The 16,536-nt window shown below is 35.6% G+C and overlaps 1 protein-coding gene across 1 annotated transcript in view; it reads left to right on the plus strand.

Annotated features, from left to right (window-relative positions):
• The window catches only part of IQCM (IQ motif containing M), a 390,946-nt gene that overhangs the window by 107,086 nt on the left and 267,324 nt on the right, over positions 1-16,536 (plus strand). The window contains exon 6 of the mRNA XM_030312945.1: positions 3,495-3,610. Within this exon, the coding sequence (XP_030168805.1) occupies positions 3,495-3,610 (116 nt within the window). The remainder of the gene's footprint in view (positions 1-3,494; positions 3,611-16,536) is intronic.

Raw genomic sequence — 16,536 nt, forward strand, 5'->3', positions numbered from 1 at the left:
TCTAGGGACACAGGACCACTTGAACCCACTAGTGTCTTGGGCTCTATCATGTCCTTGTAAAGATACTTCACACTTTCATTTGGACTTCTTCGGCTCTGTTGGATGCAGTTACATAGACATATTCTTTTGAACTATTATATTCTTACATTATATATCATTAGCATAGACTGTTTCTTAGTTCTTCATTCATGGTTGATGGACACAATATATTTAAAAAATTTGAACTTCTACAGTCTTTGGGTCTTTTGCTGATAATTCAGGTGACTTGGACAAATATATCCATTTGCAACCTGGAGGAAATATTTGTCACTATGAAGATGATTACATAAGTGGTGAATGTTTCAACTAGCTACAAATTTTCCCTTCCTTCCTTTCTCCTTCTTTCTTTCTTCATTCTCTTGGCAGTCTCTCCACAGTATAGAATCTTATCAGTTTTCTGTGAGTCATTTGAGAAATTTTAGTTTCTAAAATAACTATGACAATTAGAATTTGGAACTGTCTCTCACCTTTGCAAATAATTGGCTCATTGTTAACTACATAAATTTAAGTAAAAATGGGAAATAAAATTTTAAAAAAGCACCCCCAACTGAAATATGTTTAAAAATTATTACCTTTATAAACATCAAGATGATGCTAGAAAGTGAGAGAAGATAATCTGGTGGAAAATAGTTGATCCTGAAAAAAAATAGAATTTTAAAAACCTGTTGTAAATTTTTTTCCATTCCTTCAGATATTTGTGTCAGTTGCATTGTATGGGACTTTTCACATTTAACAGTTTTGGTGATTGGCCTTTCAGCCAGTGCCAAGTAATTCCAGAGCATACATTGAACATATGCTTTGGGCACAGCATTATGTTCAGTTTTATGGGAAATGCAAAGCAAGTAAAAGACTTTTAAGTTTAGATAGGAAAATAAGATGTGCAGAAGACAACAAAATAACATGAACTAAGCGTATAATATTTTTCAAAAAGAGTCTATATAAGTATTGAGGATATACAAAGGCAGGAAGACATCAGTATGGGTAGTTATTTAACCAAATTTTTTATGTTCCAAGGTAGCTCCTATTGCACCAGCTTGTTAACCTGATGGAACCTTCTTGGTTCCTTTTCAAATTTTGGTATTACATTTTCCCCAGATTTGTTTAATATCAGAATATTTTGTTCTATCCTGCTGGCTGTTAAACTGGGATCACTGCTAAGATTTCTTATTTTTTCACCTACCAATAAGCAGCCTACTCTTGCTTACTCCCCACTCCATTTCCAGCATTCAGAATCTTCGTTTCTCTGTGGCAGTATCTGTGAAGAGTGTTGGCTCCGTGAGGGTTTGTGAACATTTAGTCTGATGTATGACTCTGTTCTTCAAACTACCAGTTTATAACTTTTGACTGACTTTGTGGAATAAACTGGAATTTGTTGCATGTCACCTTCCGGGCCTGGCTTCTGAGGAGGAGTCATTAGCATACATCAGTGTGTGAATGATTACCTTGAGGATTTTAGTGGAGGGTTTACTGCTTCCTGAAGTGGAAAAGTTATAGCTGTATTTTCTAATGTGATACCTATACACTGGAGAAAATAATGCATGGCCTTCTCAACTGCATGAGTCTGTTTTTGTGGGTAAACCAGATAAAATATTTGAAATGCTCTGCACTGTCTTGGAAAATAATTTGTATAGCACTTAGATTCATTTTGGGTTGGGCTCTTCAATGATCAGGAAGACTCCCTTTCCCTGTGAGATCTCCCCTTTTGAGGCTAATTCTTGTTCACCAGTATTTACATAGCTACCTCAATTGCATTGCTGATGAACCAGAAGCACAGATGAATTCCAACTAAGATATTGTCTTCGTCCTGGAAGTGTTTATCAGTTTAAAAAGGAGATTGCATTGAGGAGGGCACTTGTTGGGATGAGCACTGGGTGTTGTATTTAAACGATGAACCATGGGAAATCTACTCCCAAAACCAAGAGCACACTGTACACCTTGTATGTTAATCAATTTGACAATAAATCATATTAAAAAATGAAAAGTAAAAATTATAAATATGAAAAAATTAAAGTAAATTAGACCCTAGTTAAAATTAAAAAGGAGATTGGAAAGAGATGCCCAATTATCTAAAACATGTGAAGACACTTATGGTGCAAGTTCATTAAGGGAAGTAGGTGGTCCAGAGATAGTGTTAGTGAGTTCAGGAATGCTTTAAATTACTCAAGAAAGCGTCATAAGAAATGTGGGGACTTACACATCTCTAATAACTCTTATTCTACCCTTTTAAGTCCTCCCTGGGTTTATAAAAATCCCCAGTTAAAGTTTAATGTGTATGGCCTTTTCTTTGCTGTCCTCTTCCCAGATACTAATATGTTCAGGTTCCCTATAATCTTTCCATTGTTGGCATCTGCTTCCACTAAAGAATCTTATTTATTCATATTGAGTTGTGATTGAAATACGATTTATTATGTTGCCTCTTCTAGACACTTTGCCTTTTTGATAAGAGGACAAAGATTCTTTTTGACTGAAGTGGAAGAAATTATATACATATAAAATTAGAATGGGGTAGATTACATGCATGTTATTGATTGGAATGTCTCTGAGATAACATTACATTTTTTTATTATTTTATGTTACTATCTGCCTCCCTATAGGACACTTAGCTTATGATCCTATAAATAAGTTGAAGCAATGAAATGAGAGAATTTATTACGTCTGAGTTTTCTCTAAATTTATGTGAAATTAAGCAGTCCATAGATGTCTGTATTAAATCGAAAGTTTCAGGAAAGAATATATGTATATAAATAAGTATTAGAAAGAAAATTGGAAATGTGTAAACAGTTTGATTCATTTTGGATGGCAGGATTGAACTGAATTTTTCTCTTTTAAATGATTAATGTTTCTGAGAAATAGACAAATAAATCTTAAATCTCCTCATCTTTAAAAAAAATTTGTCTGCAGAAATCCCATGCAACAACTGCCACAAGACAGAAGAAATATGTGGGCATATGTTGGCTAACCTTTTGCTCTTTCAACTTATTCGTCTAGAGCACTTTTAATAATTTCACTTACTTTGCCATTTCAAAATGTGTACCCTCATCATAATTCTGAATTTTCTTTTAAAGTACTGATGTAGCAGGGAGAGGAGTTTTCCCTTTGTTTTTGTAAGTGCTATTCACAAACATGATTTTGCTTTAAGCCTCCTTTAAAAAAAGAAGTCAGTGCTCTTGAACAGAAGAGACTCAAAGGAATGAACCTGGTCTTCTGATGGGCACACCGTACCCAATAAAAACACAAGAGCTTTACTGTGTGATGGAACCAATTAATTGAAGCCTCTCTCTGTGCGGTGCTCATGCTTCTGCATCTCTCTGATTAGATGACAAGATGCGATTTTAATATAGAATAACAGGGCCGTAAAGATGATCTATTTTCCTCTTTGTAACATTAAGCAGTATGGTCTGTGTGTACTTTTCTTGGATAAATATTGTTTTAACTTGCATTGATATTTCTAACAGATAAAACATTCTACGATTGGAGAGGAATTATGTCAACAAAGCCTTCCCGTTTGACTCCTGACTCCAGCTGGCCTAGTTTGTGTGGGCCATCATCAATGTTTCGGGATTACCGTTCTGTGAGTATTTGTGAAACTGGATATAGAGTTGTGTTACTGTTCTTCTGACAGCTTATTGAGTTAATTTTGATAAAACATGTGAAATTGTGCTATGGACCTATTTCATTCCCAAATGATTCTCCACTGAAATTCTTTGTCCTGAAACAGTGCTTTACTTCTGTTATCATATCTTGTGCAAAATTTGCACCTTGTGGATCACCTTAACTCCTAAATATGTGTATTAATTTTTATTTGAAGAGTACTGATAGCCAAAGTGATCATCACAATGATTTGCCCCAAATGTTATAGTAACTATTTTTGTAATGGTACCTAGACTATCAAGTAAATATAATGGAGGCCAGTGGGGCATGAAGATAGCTGTTAGGAGTGTGATAGAGGACTGAAAAATCCAAGGACAATTTCACAACCGCACATTGATGGTTTTCTGAATGAGGACTCTCTAAACTGAAACATGGGAATCTGGGACTTGAAAATGGAATCTGGACTTTACTTTGAGTTCATCTGTTTATCAGGCAAGGTCCTAAGATGTTTCTATATCAATAGTAGAGGAAACTCATGTGATTCTGAAATTTTTAGCAACAATTTCTATTTTATAATGTCGTGTCTCACAGTACCTATATATATATGTTTGGGTTTCTTACATCTTCTCCGTGTTCTGTTCTGTGTGTGAATGTGTCTGTCTCATCCTTTCACTGACTTTTTCTCTCTTTTTGTATCACTATTTTTCTTCTTGACTTGTCATTTGTATTAGTGTGTTTGGCAGTCATAACAAAATACCACAGACCGGGTGGCTTAACCAACAGAAATTTATTTCTCAAAGTCCTGAAGTTTGGAAATCCAAGATCAAGGTGCCAGCAGGTCTGTTTTCTCCTGAGGCCATTCTCTCCTTGGCTTGCAGACAGCTGTGTCCTCACATGGCCTTTCCTGTATGTGTCCCTGGTGTCTGTCTCTTCTTATGAGATCACTAATCATATTGGATTAGGGCCCTACCCTTATGACCTCATTTAACCTAATGACTTCATTAAAGGCCCTATCTCCAAATACAGTAACATTAGGGGTGAGGAATTCAACATACGCATTTTGAGGTGACATAATTCAGTCCATAACACCATTAGACAACTGAAATATATTGAAAAATTATTTTTCCTGTCTATTGAATAGTTCTTTACTTAAGATTAGAAAAAACAAAGGTTGTATTTTTATATTTTTCCCATAGACCAGAACGTTTTGAATCATGTTATATATAACTTATATTGCTAAATTTGTGAATAAATTTACTAAAACTAAACACTGTTTTAGATAAGGACATTATATGAATATTATTAAGGAAAATAATATGATGTCTTTAACAAAAGCAATACCCATAGAAGGCTGTTATTATTATCTCCCAGTAAAGGTAAAAAAAAAAAAATGAATTGCTTCTTCTAAGCTTTCCAGCTCCAGCTCTACCCTGTTTTACACTAACAATTTAAAGACTGCTCCTAGCTGTGTGACAAACCACATTTAAATATATTTCTTTGGGGGAATATATCTGGCAAGGGTAGACTTGATTGTGGAGAGCAAATGCAAGACAAGGTATATTTATTCATTGTTGAGTGGGGGAATTAGGAACACAAAAAGCTATTACCATAGCTTTGACATAAAAGATAGTGCTTTGGGGATGTGCACATGGCTAAAGAGTTTGGGGTAGACTGGAGTGGAGACTGGGTGAGCATGAAAAGGCCTTTTGCATCAGTCCAGTTAAAGGCTTGTCTCTTATCCTTGAAAACCAACAGTACTGGGGGTGGGTATGTGTGAATGGATAAGGAGCAGGATTCAAACCTTCAAATTTCTTTCCTGCAGCTTACTTGATTTTCAGTTTCTACTACTGAAAGTCTAAATGGCCTTTTTTTTTTTTTTTTTTAAGTAAGAATTGCTCTTTTGTTTATCCTTCAAAATAATCACAATCCTAGAAGGGATCAAACATCATGTTCTAAGTAATCTTTTTTTCCCCGATTTTTATTGTGGTAAAATATACTTAACATAAAATTTACATCTTGACCATTTTTAAGTGTATCATTTGGTGGCATTAATTACACCCACATTGCTGTGTAACCATTACCACCATCCATCTCCAGAACTTTTTCATCTTTCCAAACTGAAACTCTATACCCTTTAAACATTAATTCTCTCTCCCTTCCCTCATCTCCTGGCAACAAGCATTCTACTTTCTGTCTCTATGGTTTTGACTTTTTGTGTGTGTGTGTGTGACTGGCTCATTTCACTTGGCATAATGTGTTCAAGGTTCATTCATGTTGTAACATATGTCAGAATTTCCTTAATTTTTAAAAAGACTGAATAATATTCTGTTGTACAGGTTTCCCCACTATCCCAAAGTAGAACATTCCTATGAAAATTTTGTAAGCTGAAATCACGTAAAGTGAAGACATAATTACCATTGATTTATATGGAAAAAATTTCAAGTGTTCCCAGATCCCAAAAATAACTTCTCCTAGGCCTTTCTGATATCTTAGCTAATGGATGAACAAAATGCTTTAAGATAAAGCACAGATGCTCACAAGACACAGTTCAAAGGTGTGGTAGCTTGATGATGAGGTGCTGAGTGGAGTTTCCAGGGAAGGAGCTAGGTGAGGCCACTCTCACTGGTTGGGTTGTGTGCTACCTTTATAATGGTTTGCTGCAAAACAAATGTTGAATGCTATTTTCGCTTTTCACCTTTTTCGTTAGATAAAAGCAAAAATCTTTGGATTTCTTTGAGTTAGCAAAAGTAGGTACTAATATAGGTCTTTCCTAAAAGTGAAGTGGCAGAATGTGAACTTTCAAAAAGCGGGGGATACTTGTACCATATTTTGTTTATCCACTCATTTGTTGATGGACACTTGAATTGCTCTTACCTTTTTGGATATTTTGGATAATGCTTCTTTGAATATGGGTGTATAAATATTGTTTGAGTCCTTGCTTTCACTTCTCTTGGTATATATCCAGAAGTAGAATTGCTGGACTATATTGTATTCCTATGTTTAATATTTTAAGGAATCATCATATTGTTTCCCACGGTGGCTGCACCATTTTACATTCCCAGTAGCAATGCACAAATATTCCAATGTCTCCATATCCTCATCAGCACTTATTACATTATCCATTTTCTTGATAGCAGCCTTACTAATGGGTGGGAAATGGTACCTAATCTTGATCTGAGTTTTTTTCAGTCAGACCAAAAAGTAAGTAGAAAAAAAGAATGTAGAAACCTGCACTGGTAAAAGTAGGCACAGGGCATAGAAAACCCTGTCTTTGATTTTGTAGGAGGAGAGAAAAATTTTGCACATTCTGCTTTCAAAACGCTCTCTACAGCATAGCTACTCTTATCAAAATTTTAATTCACTCAGGTAAGAAAGTCACTGTGGATATGCCTTCTTTAACCTAAAAAATAAAACAAAACAAAACAACACTATCCTTTTTAAGCCTGAAGTTTTTGTTTTCTTTATAAAATCTTTTGAATCCTTATATGTTATCAGTTCTTCAAAATTTCATTTAAATTCTAGTTAGTTAACATATAGTGTAACATTAGTTTCAGGAGTAGAATTTAGTGATTCATCATTTACATATAACACCCAGTGCTCATTACAAGTACCCTCCATAATACCCGTCACCATCTAGCCCATCCCCCATCCACCTCCCTCGGTCAACCTTCAGTTTGTTCTCTATCGTTGAAAGTCTTTTATAGTTTGTTTCTCTCTTTCTATCTTTTTTCCCCCATTTCCATATCTTCATCTGTCTTATTTCTTAAGTTCCACACACGAGTGAAATCATATGGTATTTGTCTTTCTCTGACTGACTTATTTTGCTTAACATAATACACTCTAGCCCATCCACATCATTGCAAATGGCAAGATTTCATTCTTTTTGATGGCTGAGTAATATTCCATATATATATATGACATATATTATTATATATATACTATATGTAATATATAATACACACACGCACGCATGCACACCACCTCTTCTTTATCCATACATCAGTAGATGACATTTGGGCTCTTTCCACAGTTTGGCTCTCGTTGTTAGTGCTTCTATAAACATTGTGGTGCATGTGCCCCTTTGAATCAGCATTTTTGTATCCTTTGGATAAATTTTTAATAGTGCAATGGCTGGATCATAGGGTAGTTCTATTTTCAACTTTTTGAGGAACCTCCATGCTCTTTTGCAGAATGGCTGCACCAGTTTGCATTCCCACCAACAGTGTAAGAGGGTTCCCCTTTCTCCACATCCTCACCATGTGTTTTCAGCTCCAATTAAATAATAATTTAATAATGTTTCATTTCTTTAGTTTTAATGTTTCATTTCTGAAACTTCAGCCTTACTATATTAGAATTATGTTATTAGAATTTCTAGTTACTTTAAGCAATGTCCTATGGGCCCATAAAATGTCTTTATATGAAGTTAAAGAAACTGCATCCTGAAGAAAAGGTTACTGATGGTATTTTTTATGATTTTTTGAAATACTGAGGATTGGGGCGCCTGGGTGGCGCAGTCGGTTAAGCGTCCGACTTCAGCCAGGTCACGATCTCACGGTCCGTGAGTTCGAGCCCCGCGTCGGGCTCTGGGCTGATGGCTCAGAGCCTGGAGCCTGTTTCCGATTCTGTGTCTCCCTCTCTCTCTGCCCCTCCCCCGTTCGTGCTCTGTCTCTCTCTGTCCCAAAAATAAATAAACGTTGAAATACTGAGGATTTTTAAAATTTTTTTTATGATTTTTGAAGTACTGAGATATTTATAGCCGTAATTGTCTTGAAAGATAATATTTATTCATGGTAAGTGAATACTGAAAATGTAATCTTTTGTATAACATAACAATGTAATATTACATGGCAATAATACAATCTCCAACTTTCTCACCACAGTTTCATTTTATAATTCTTCTTTAAAAGTTTTCTAACATTTATAATCATGTATGGAGCAATCTTGAAACCACAACCTGGAGGACTCTAGTTATAGTTACAGAAAACAACCTTGGTATTTATCAAAATTCTGGGATGGAAAAATTAATGTATTTATCAACAGTGTTCTTAAAAATAGCTAGGATAAAAACAAATATTGACAGAAATTTGTGTAAGTAGTTAATTTCTAGCTAAAATTGGGAAACAGAGGAGAAAGTGCAATAACTTTTATTCATTAGTTGTTAGTAAGGCAAACCTCTCCTCAGAGGGTGGTTATTAACTATGTTGCAGTGCCCCTTCTAAGGAGAAATATGTCGTTTGGTGATATCTACCAGTGAGGATGGAGTTTCAAGCCAGGGAATGCCAAGCGTGTGCACATGCATCCAGGATGGGATGGTGATGAGGTTCAAGGCAGTAGAATGGAGGGAAAAGAGTGGTTGTAGTTGTCTGACATGGGAGAGTAGGGGCGTTTCAGGAATTGAAAGAAGTTCATTGCAGTAAAAGTGCAGCACATTCTTTCTAAGGGGCAAGTGGCAAGAAATGAAACTGAAGAGATAAGCAAGTCCCTATTATCATGAAGTGTCTTTGTAGGAAGACTGTCAGTCACGTTATCTTCTTAACCCTGATTGCAAGGAATTTGCCTAACCTTGACACTTGGACATAAAGGATTATAAAAAAAGTAGAATTCAGTTTAATAATTGGTTGCATTATAAATTGTTTTGTTTCAGAGAACAAACTGTGAGTCAGTCCTCTGGGCATTTGGCTTCGTTGTCCTCTGCACTATCCCCTACCCCCCTTCCCTAGGGGAACACATCCTACATAAGAGAGAAGAAAACAATTCATTGGTCATATTTTTATACATACTTATATCTTCATCTTGTCGACAAAATTCACTGGTTTTTATAGAAACATTTTTTAGAAATGAAAAGAAATTTCAAATATAACATTATCATTCTTCACATGAATTTAATTTTGTTTTTTAATTTTAATTTTTTAATTTTACTCCAGTAGAGTTAACATAGTGTTATATTAGTTTTATGTGTGCAATATAGTGATTCAATAATTCTGTGTATCATTATTTGGTGCCCTTGAAAAGTGTACTCTAATCCCTGTCACCTATTTCACCCATCCCCCCACCTCCCCTCTGATATGCTTGATTTTAAACTAGTACCCTCAGTTAAAGTTATTATTATTTTTGTAATTTATTTATTTTTGAGGAGGGAGGGGGAGAGAGAGAGAGAGAATTCTAAGAAGGCTCTAAGAGGGCTTGAGCTCATAAATGGTGAGATCATGACCTGAGCTGAAACCAAGAGTCACACACCTAGCCAACTGAGCCACCAGATGCCCCTAAAGTTATTTTTTTTTCAAAAGGAACATATTTTACTTGAAGCATACTTCAGAATATATGGTTCTAAAAGATACATATAAAATATTCCATCCAAGAAAAATAGAATATGCATTTTCTTCAGTTACACACAGAAAAATCCCCTGGTTAAATCACATATATAGGGACATAACAAATATTACAAATGTAAGAATACTGAAATCATACCAAGTGTATTTTCCAACCACAGTGGTACAAAACTAAAGATCAACAATAAAAGAAAGCCAGGAAATCTACAATGTAAATATTAAATATTTAATATGTAAATATTTAACAACACACTACTGTACAACTAATGAGCAAAATAAGAAATCAAATGGCCAATTAAAGCAAGTCTCAAAACAAAAAAAAAACACAATATTACAAAACCTATGTGATGCAGCAACATCAGATGTTAGAATGAATTGTATGATGTAAATGCTTGGATTAAGAAAAAAGTTCAAATAACCAACCTAACATTATACCACAAGGAACCAGAAAAAGAAAAAACTTAGCTAAAATTTAGTAGCGGAAGAAAATAACAAAGAAAAATCATAAATAAATAAAATAGGGACCAGAATAAACAATAATATAACACTGAAAGTAATGACCAGTTTTTCCAAGAAAATAAACAAAATTGGCAATGCTTTAACTACATTAACTAAGAAAAAAAGAGAAGACTCAAAAACCAAAATGAGAAATGGAAAACAATACAACAGATAACCCCAGAAATACATAGTGTGATAACAGATTACTATAAACAATCACATACTAACAAATCAGATAACTTAGACAAAAATCAGATATTTCCTAAAAATTCACAAGCTACCATGATGTAATCATGAATCTTGAATCCAAGAAATAAGAAATCTTCTTAGACCAATAACAAGACTGAAAATTGAGTTAGGAATCAAAAATCTCCCAGCACAGAAAAGCCCAAGACCACATGGTTTTACTGGTGAATTCTACCAAACATTTAAAAATATAATTAATGGCAGTCTTTGCCAACATCTTATAAATAATGGAATAGAGGGAACACATTCAAAATTGTTCTATGAGGCCAGTGCTACCCTGATCCCAAAGCAGGAGAAAAAAAATACAAGAACAAAAAGTCAAGTTCATCCAATATAAGTATTGCTACTCTGGTTTTCTTTTGACATCCATTTGTATGATAAATGTTTCTCCAGTCTCTCACTTTCAATATGCGTGTGTCTTTAGGTCTAAAATGAGTATCTTGTAGGCAGTATATAGATGGGTCTTTTTTTTTTTTTTTAATCTGTTCTGACACCCTGTTCTGACACCCTGTGTATTTTGATTGGAGCACTTAGTCCATTTACATTCAGAGAAATTATTGATAGATATGTATTTGTTTCCTTTTTATTACTTGACTTGTCATTGTTTTTGGAGATTCTCTCTGGTTCTTTCCTGTCTTTGTCACTTTTGGTCCCTCCTTTGCACTCAGAGTCCCCTTTAATATTTCTTACATGGCTGGTGTAGTGATCACAAACTTCTTTAGTTTTTGTTTGTCTGAGAAACTCTATCTCTCCTTCTATTCTGAATGATAGATAGCCTTGCTGGGTAGAGTATTCTTGGCTGCAAATTTTTCCCATTCAGCACTTTGAAAATATTATGCCACTCCCTTCTGGCTTGCCAACTTTTTGTTGAAAAATCTCCCGCTAGCCTTATGGGTTTATAAGTTAAGGACTTCTTTTGTCTTGCTGTATTAAGATTTTTTCTTTACCACTATATTTTTCAAATTTAATTACAATATGTCTTGATGTTGGCCTGCTTTTGTTGATTTTGATTGGGAGTTCTCTGTGCCTCCTGGAGGTGGATGTCTGTTTCCTTCCCCAGATTAGAGAAGTTCTCTTCTATTATATCTTGAAGTAAATTTTCTGCCTTCTTTCCTCTTCTTTGGAGCTCCTTTGAAAGTTATTATGTTGGATAGAGTCACTGAATTCCCTAAGTCTATCCTTGTGTTGCATAATTCTTTTTCTCTTTTGTTCAGCTTAATTATTTTCCATTATTTTGTCTTCTAGGTCATAAATTTGTTTCTCTGTCTCTTCCTGCCAGTTCATTACATCAAGCCTGCTTCCAATTTCATTTATTGTATTCTTCATCTCTGATTGATTCTTTTTTAACTTTTTAATCTCTGTGGTAAGGGTCTCACTGATGTTTTCTATTATTTTCTCAAGTCCAGTGAGTATCTTTATGATCGTTCTTTAAATTCCCCATCAGGCATATTACTTATATCTGTTTCACTTAGAGCTCTGGCCATGGCCTTATCTTGTTCTTTCATTTGGGATAAATTCCTCCTTTTTGGCATTTTGTCTAAATCTCTGCCTTCTTCTCTGTTTTAGAACAGCCAGCTATGTCTCCTGCCTGTGAAAGTAATGGCTTTACTTTATGAAGAAGAGGTCATATAGTGCTCAGGGTCTGGCACTTCAGGGAGTATCTCAAGTGTGTGCTGTGCCTGCTGTACTGGCTGTTGTGTTCTGGCTACTCTATCCTTCAGGTTAGTTGTCTGCAGAGGTGCTCCTTGCCTGCTGTGGGAAGTGTTTGGTCTCTGGCCTGAATGTGGCAAGCTTTAACTAGGTATGCTTGTGAAATGAGGCCTGACACCAGCTCCACCAGAACTGAGGCCCTGTAGAACTCTTTGGTCAGAAGATGTGGTGTGGGTAGGGCCTGTTCTAGTCTTCTGGGGGAGGGGCCTATCACACAGGGGCTGAGGCAAGCTTGACTGAGAAGGGTAGTCCTACCTTAGCGCTAGGGGTTGGGCCTTGATGTAAGCAAGTTAGGCAGCTAATGTTCATGCTGAGCTGCTTCCCTCAAGTGGTTCTGTTTATGCTGAGGGGTAGGGGAAGTAAATGGCCCCAGCTGGCTCCTTTGTTCCTGGAGAGGCATCTCCTTGAATGCTGCCTCTCAGGGAAGGGCTCCTAGAAGAGTGAATAATCTCTCTCCTGTGTGCCCCAGATATTTTTCAGATCACTGTTTCCATGATGTCTACCCCCAGATTGTTTGCCTGCCTTCTCTCCAGGAGCAGTGCAGTGCCCTCCAGGCTCTATCCCAACCACTGGGGTCTGCCGACCTTTAAAACTCTAGTCATTAAGCCCTGCTGGTTGCAAGAACTCACAAAATTCAGCCCCTCTTGTGTTCCAAACCAATGGCTTTGAGAAACATTTCCCTTGTGCATTCCCTGTATGCTCCTCTCTTTCACCCTTCTTTGTGACCATGACTCCTTCCCCACCACAGCAGCCACAAACCTTTTCTCCCTACCTTCTTTGATGTGGCCTCTTATCTTCCTTTAGTTGTGTAGTTTGTTCTGTTAAGACTTCAGGCCAATTTTGGGGGTATTTAGGATGATTTGATAGTTATCTAGTTGTGTTCCGGGGACCCAAGATGAGCCTAGGGTCCTCCTACTCCACCACCAGGTTTTTAAGGTGGTACTGCTTTTACTCCGTATCAGGTTCATTTTGACCATAGAACGAATTGACTATATTTTAATGTGAACTTTCTGATTAGTTTTCTCTGGAGAATTTTCTTGAGCAATTTTAGTAAAAGAAAGTTTTAAGAATCTAAAGAGATATTTTTTTAACGTGGAAATTTAGATGTCTTTTTGTAATTCTTTACCAAATTGTACTCTCAGAAGACTGTGGGCATTCACTTGAAGGAGTTTATTACATAATAAAAAATAGTTAATTAAGTTTTAATATGGAAAGTATCTTTACTTATTGTCTTTTCCCCCACCCCAATTTCTTCTCTCTGAGCCTTTCCTTCCCTTCTCCAAAACAATTGAGGAGGTGTTTTAATTATTTTCATGCCCATGGTTTTCCCCCTTGGTGGGCTACATTTGACTCAAAAAAAAAAAAAAAAGTCATCTGATTTGATTTTGATATTTGTAAGAATTAGCACAAATAATCACAACTACTAAATTAAAATTTTCTATTTGTTCAAATGATTTCCTAAGTATTTATTGTCATTTTTGGGTAGAAATAAAGTTACTCTTTGAAAATCCTGCAATAAGCTTAGGATTAATTTAGGCACTGAGTTAACAGCTAAGTGACCGTGATTTTTTGACATTTTGAATAGCATTCCAGTAGTTGCTCTTATCTGTGTACTTTTTTATTCATTTGTTTTTGTCGTACTATAAGGAGTAGTGATGCCTAATGTATGTTATCTTTAGCCTTCACATTTTAATTTTGAAATGCATATTTTTTTCTGTGAAATAGTAAGTTTTTAACCTTTTTAAAATAAAAGCTTTATTGAGATATAACTCAGAGATTTCAATGTATACAATTCAGTGTTTTGTAGTATGTTCACAAAGTTATATAACCATAACACTACGTACCTCAGAACATTTTCATCAGCCCCCCCAAAAAAACCCATACCCATTGGCATTCTTCCATTTATTCATCCTCTTGGTCCCTGACAATTATTAATCTATAAAGGTTTTAATCTTTATGATAGAATGAAGTAGATATTTACTTTGATATATATGTATATAGATGGACATTGTAAATTTACACAGTTGCAGTTAAAAGCCTACATTTCAATAGTTACAGTGCTTTGCAGTGGTATTATCTTGGCCTGAAGTATGTTTTTATAACCATCATTTATTTTATTTTATTGAATCTTTCCTTTTAGATAAAAATTCCTACTGTTGTCCTAGTTAAGATAACTTATTGGGAAAAATAATGGAGGTACTCCATGCAAAATTCCTTTAGCAATGAATAGGTCAAGAGGAGTAGTCGCAATAAATTGGTCGAAACTTACATTCAATTATTTTCACAAAGTATTAAAAGAAAGCACTCTTGTTGAGTGCAAGCTTTGGATTGCAATGTTACTTAGATTTCCAGTATACTACCACTTAAACCGCGTCACAGTCTGACCCAGACTAAACAATTTTCAAAAGTGGAGGGTTAGGAAAATAATCAGATAATTTTAAGTTTGTATTTTTGGATCAGTTTAATTTTATGGAGAAAAATGTTTATCTATATTTCTCATTTATTATTAAATTGGATTCTTACTTCTGGAAACCATTTCACAATCTTTATTGTGGAAGCCAAACGATTAAACCAGTATTTCAATTATATTGATCCTTTATTTTGAGATATTCCCATGCAGGAAAGATATTTGAGGGACAGTAGACCCATGTGTGTTAGTGCCCATATTAGTTCCAACTTTATGGTTTCCAGTCAATGTATGCATTCTTTTTTAAGCTGCAGCGTGATTGTTACCAAAACCTGGATGAAAGAATGAAAGTTGAGTGCAGAGAGCATTTGGGCAGATATTAGGTTATGGGAATGAACAGACTGTGCCTGCCCTGGGGAATCCCCCCCGCCTCCAATCTGCTGGGAAGCTAGGTACGCTTGTTCTCTTGTAAAAGGAACATTAACTAAATTTCTTAAAAAGTAATGAAAGAGAACAAACTGTAAAAAGGCAGCCAAAAAAGGCAAACATCTGTTACTGAACATGTCTCACTTGACTTCTTTTTAATGTTCTTAGGAATAAATTTATGAACTAGGGAAAGTTCAACACTAATTAGCTTGTTTTCATCAAACAAAAGGCACCAGACATGGATGTTGAATATGAATGAAAACTTCAATAGTAATAGTAAGTAGACGTAGAAAGTGAGAGTAGACCTACAAATTGCTAGCTAGTATCCAGGATTTGGATATTGCCACGGCTGTTAATATTGCATTGAGTTAGCATGCTGTAATTTCCTTTTTTAAATGATCAGAAAAAAATGTTTAGAAAAGTCAAGTGTATTTATTAAACAGTAGATAGTTTTGGTGCAAAGCTTTCTCTTCAGGCTTCAGCTAGTGAGGTGGAATGATTTGGAATAACAAATGCAGAGGTACTCAAAGACACAGTTGTGTAGCACACACAGCAACAGTAGTTAATAGTTGTACCCTGTAGTGGTTGTACAGATCCATAATCCTTTTTCAAAACTCTTGGGGCCAGATATACTGAGGAACTCAGAAAATTTCAAACTTTAGAGAGGAAAGAAGATAAATAGATCTGTGATGAATCCGGTATTCAAAACATACTAATGTTTTGCAGTAAAGCATATAAATGTTCTCATTAAGTGGGTGAGAGAGGCCACTCTGTAGGTCTTTTAAGTTGGTTCACATCAGGTTTTGCCACCAAAGATCTAGTGGGTTAAGTTTTCTTCCATGTGAGTAACATGTGAGTTACACCAAATTTGTTGGTTTTCAAAGCCTTTTGGATTTCTGAGTCTCATCATAGACCTCTAGTAGTAGTAGATGAAGGTAGACAGGGAAGAGAAAGAGATGAGGGCAGACATATACACACACTTACATGAAAACACACGCATATTATTAAGGAAAATAGCATGATCATATATTCATTGTTCTTGATTCTTGGTCCAAGATATCCTGGAATGCCCATGTTTGTATGATTCCTCTTGGCAGAATTAGGCAGATATGATTACCTCTTACTGATAGATGCATCTTCCTGTGAGAGTCCTCTGCTGCGCTCCACCAAAAGAGTACCACTGCCTTTATATTCATCATACGAGGTACTCTGACCTGACAGTGTATTGTGTATCTCTTTATTGGTTTATTCCTGGCCTTTTTCTCTAAAATGTAGGCCCCACAGGGGTGA

Source organism: Lynx canadensis, chromosome B1 (assembly GCF_007474595.2).
Source record: "Lynx canadensis isolate LIC74 chromosome B1, mLynCan4.pri.v2, whole genome shotgun sequence".
Classification (NCBI taxonomy): domain Eukaryota; kingdom Metazoa; phylum Chordata; class Mammalia; order Carnivora; family Felidae; genus Lynx; species Lynx canadensis.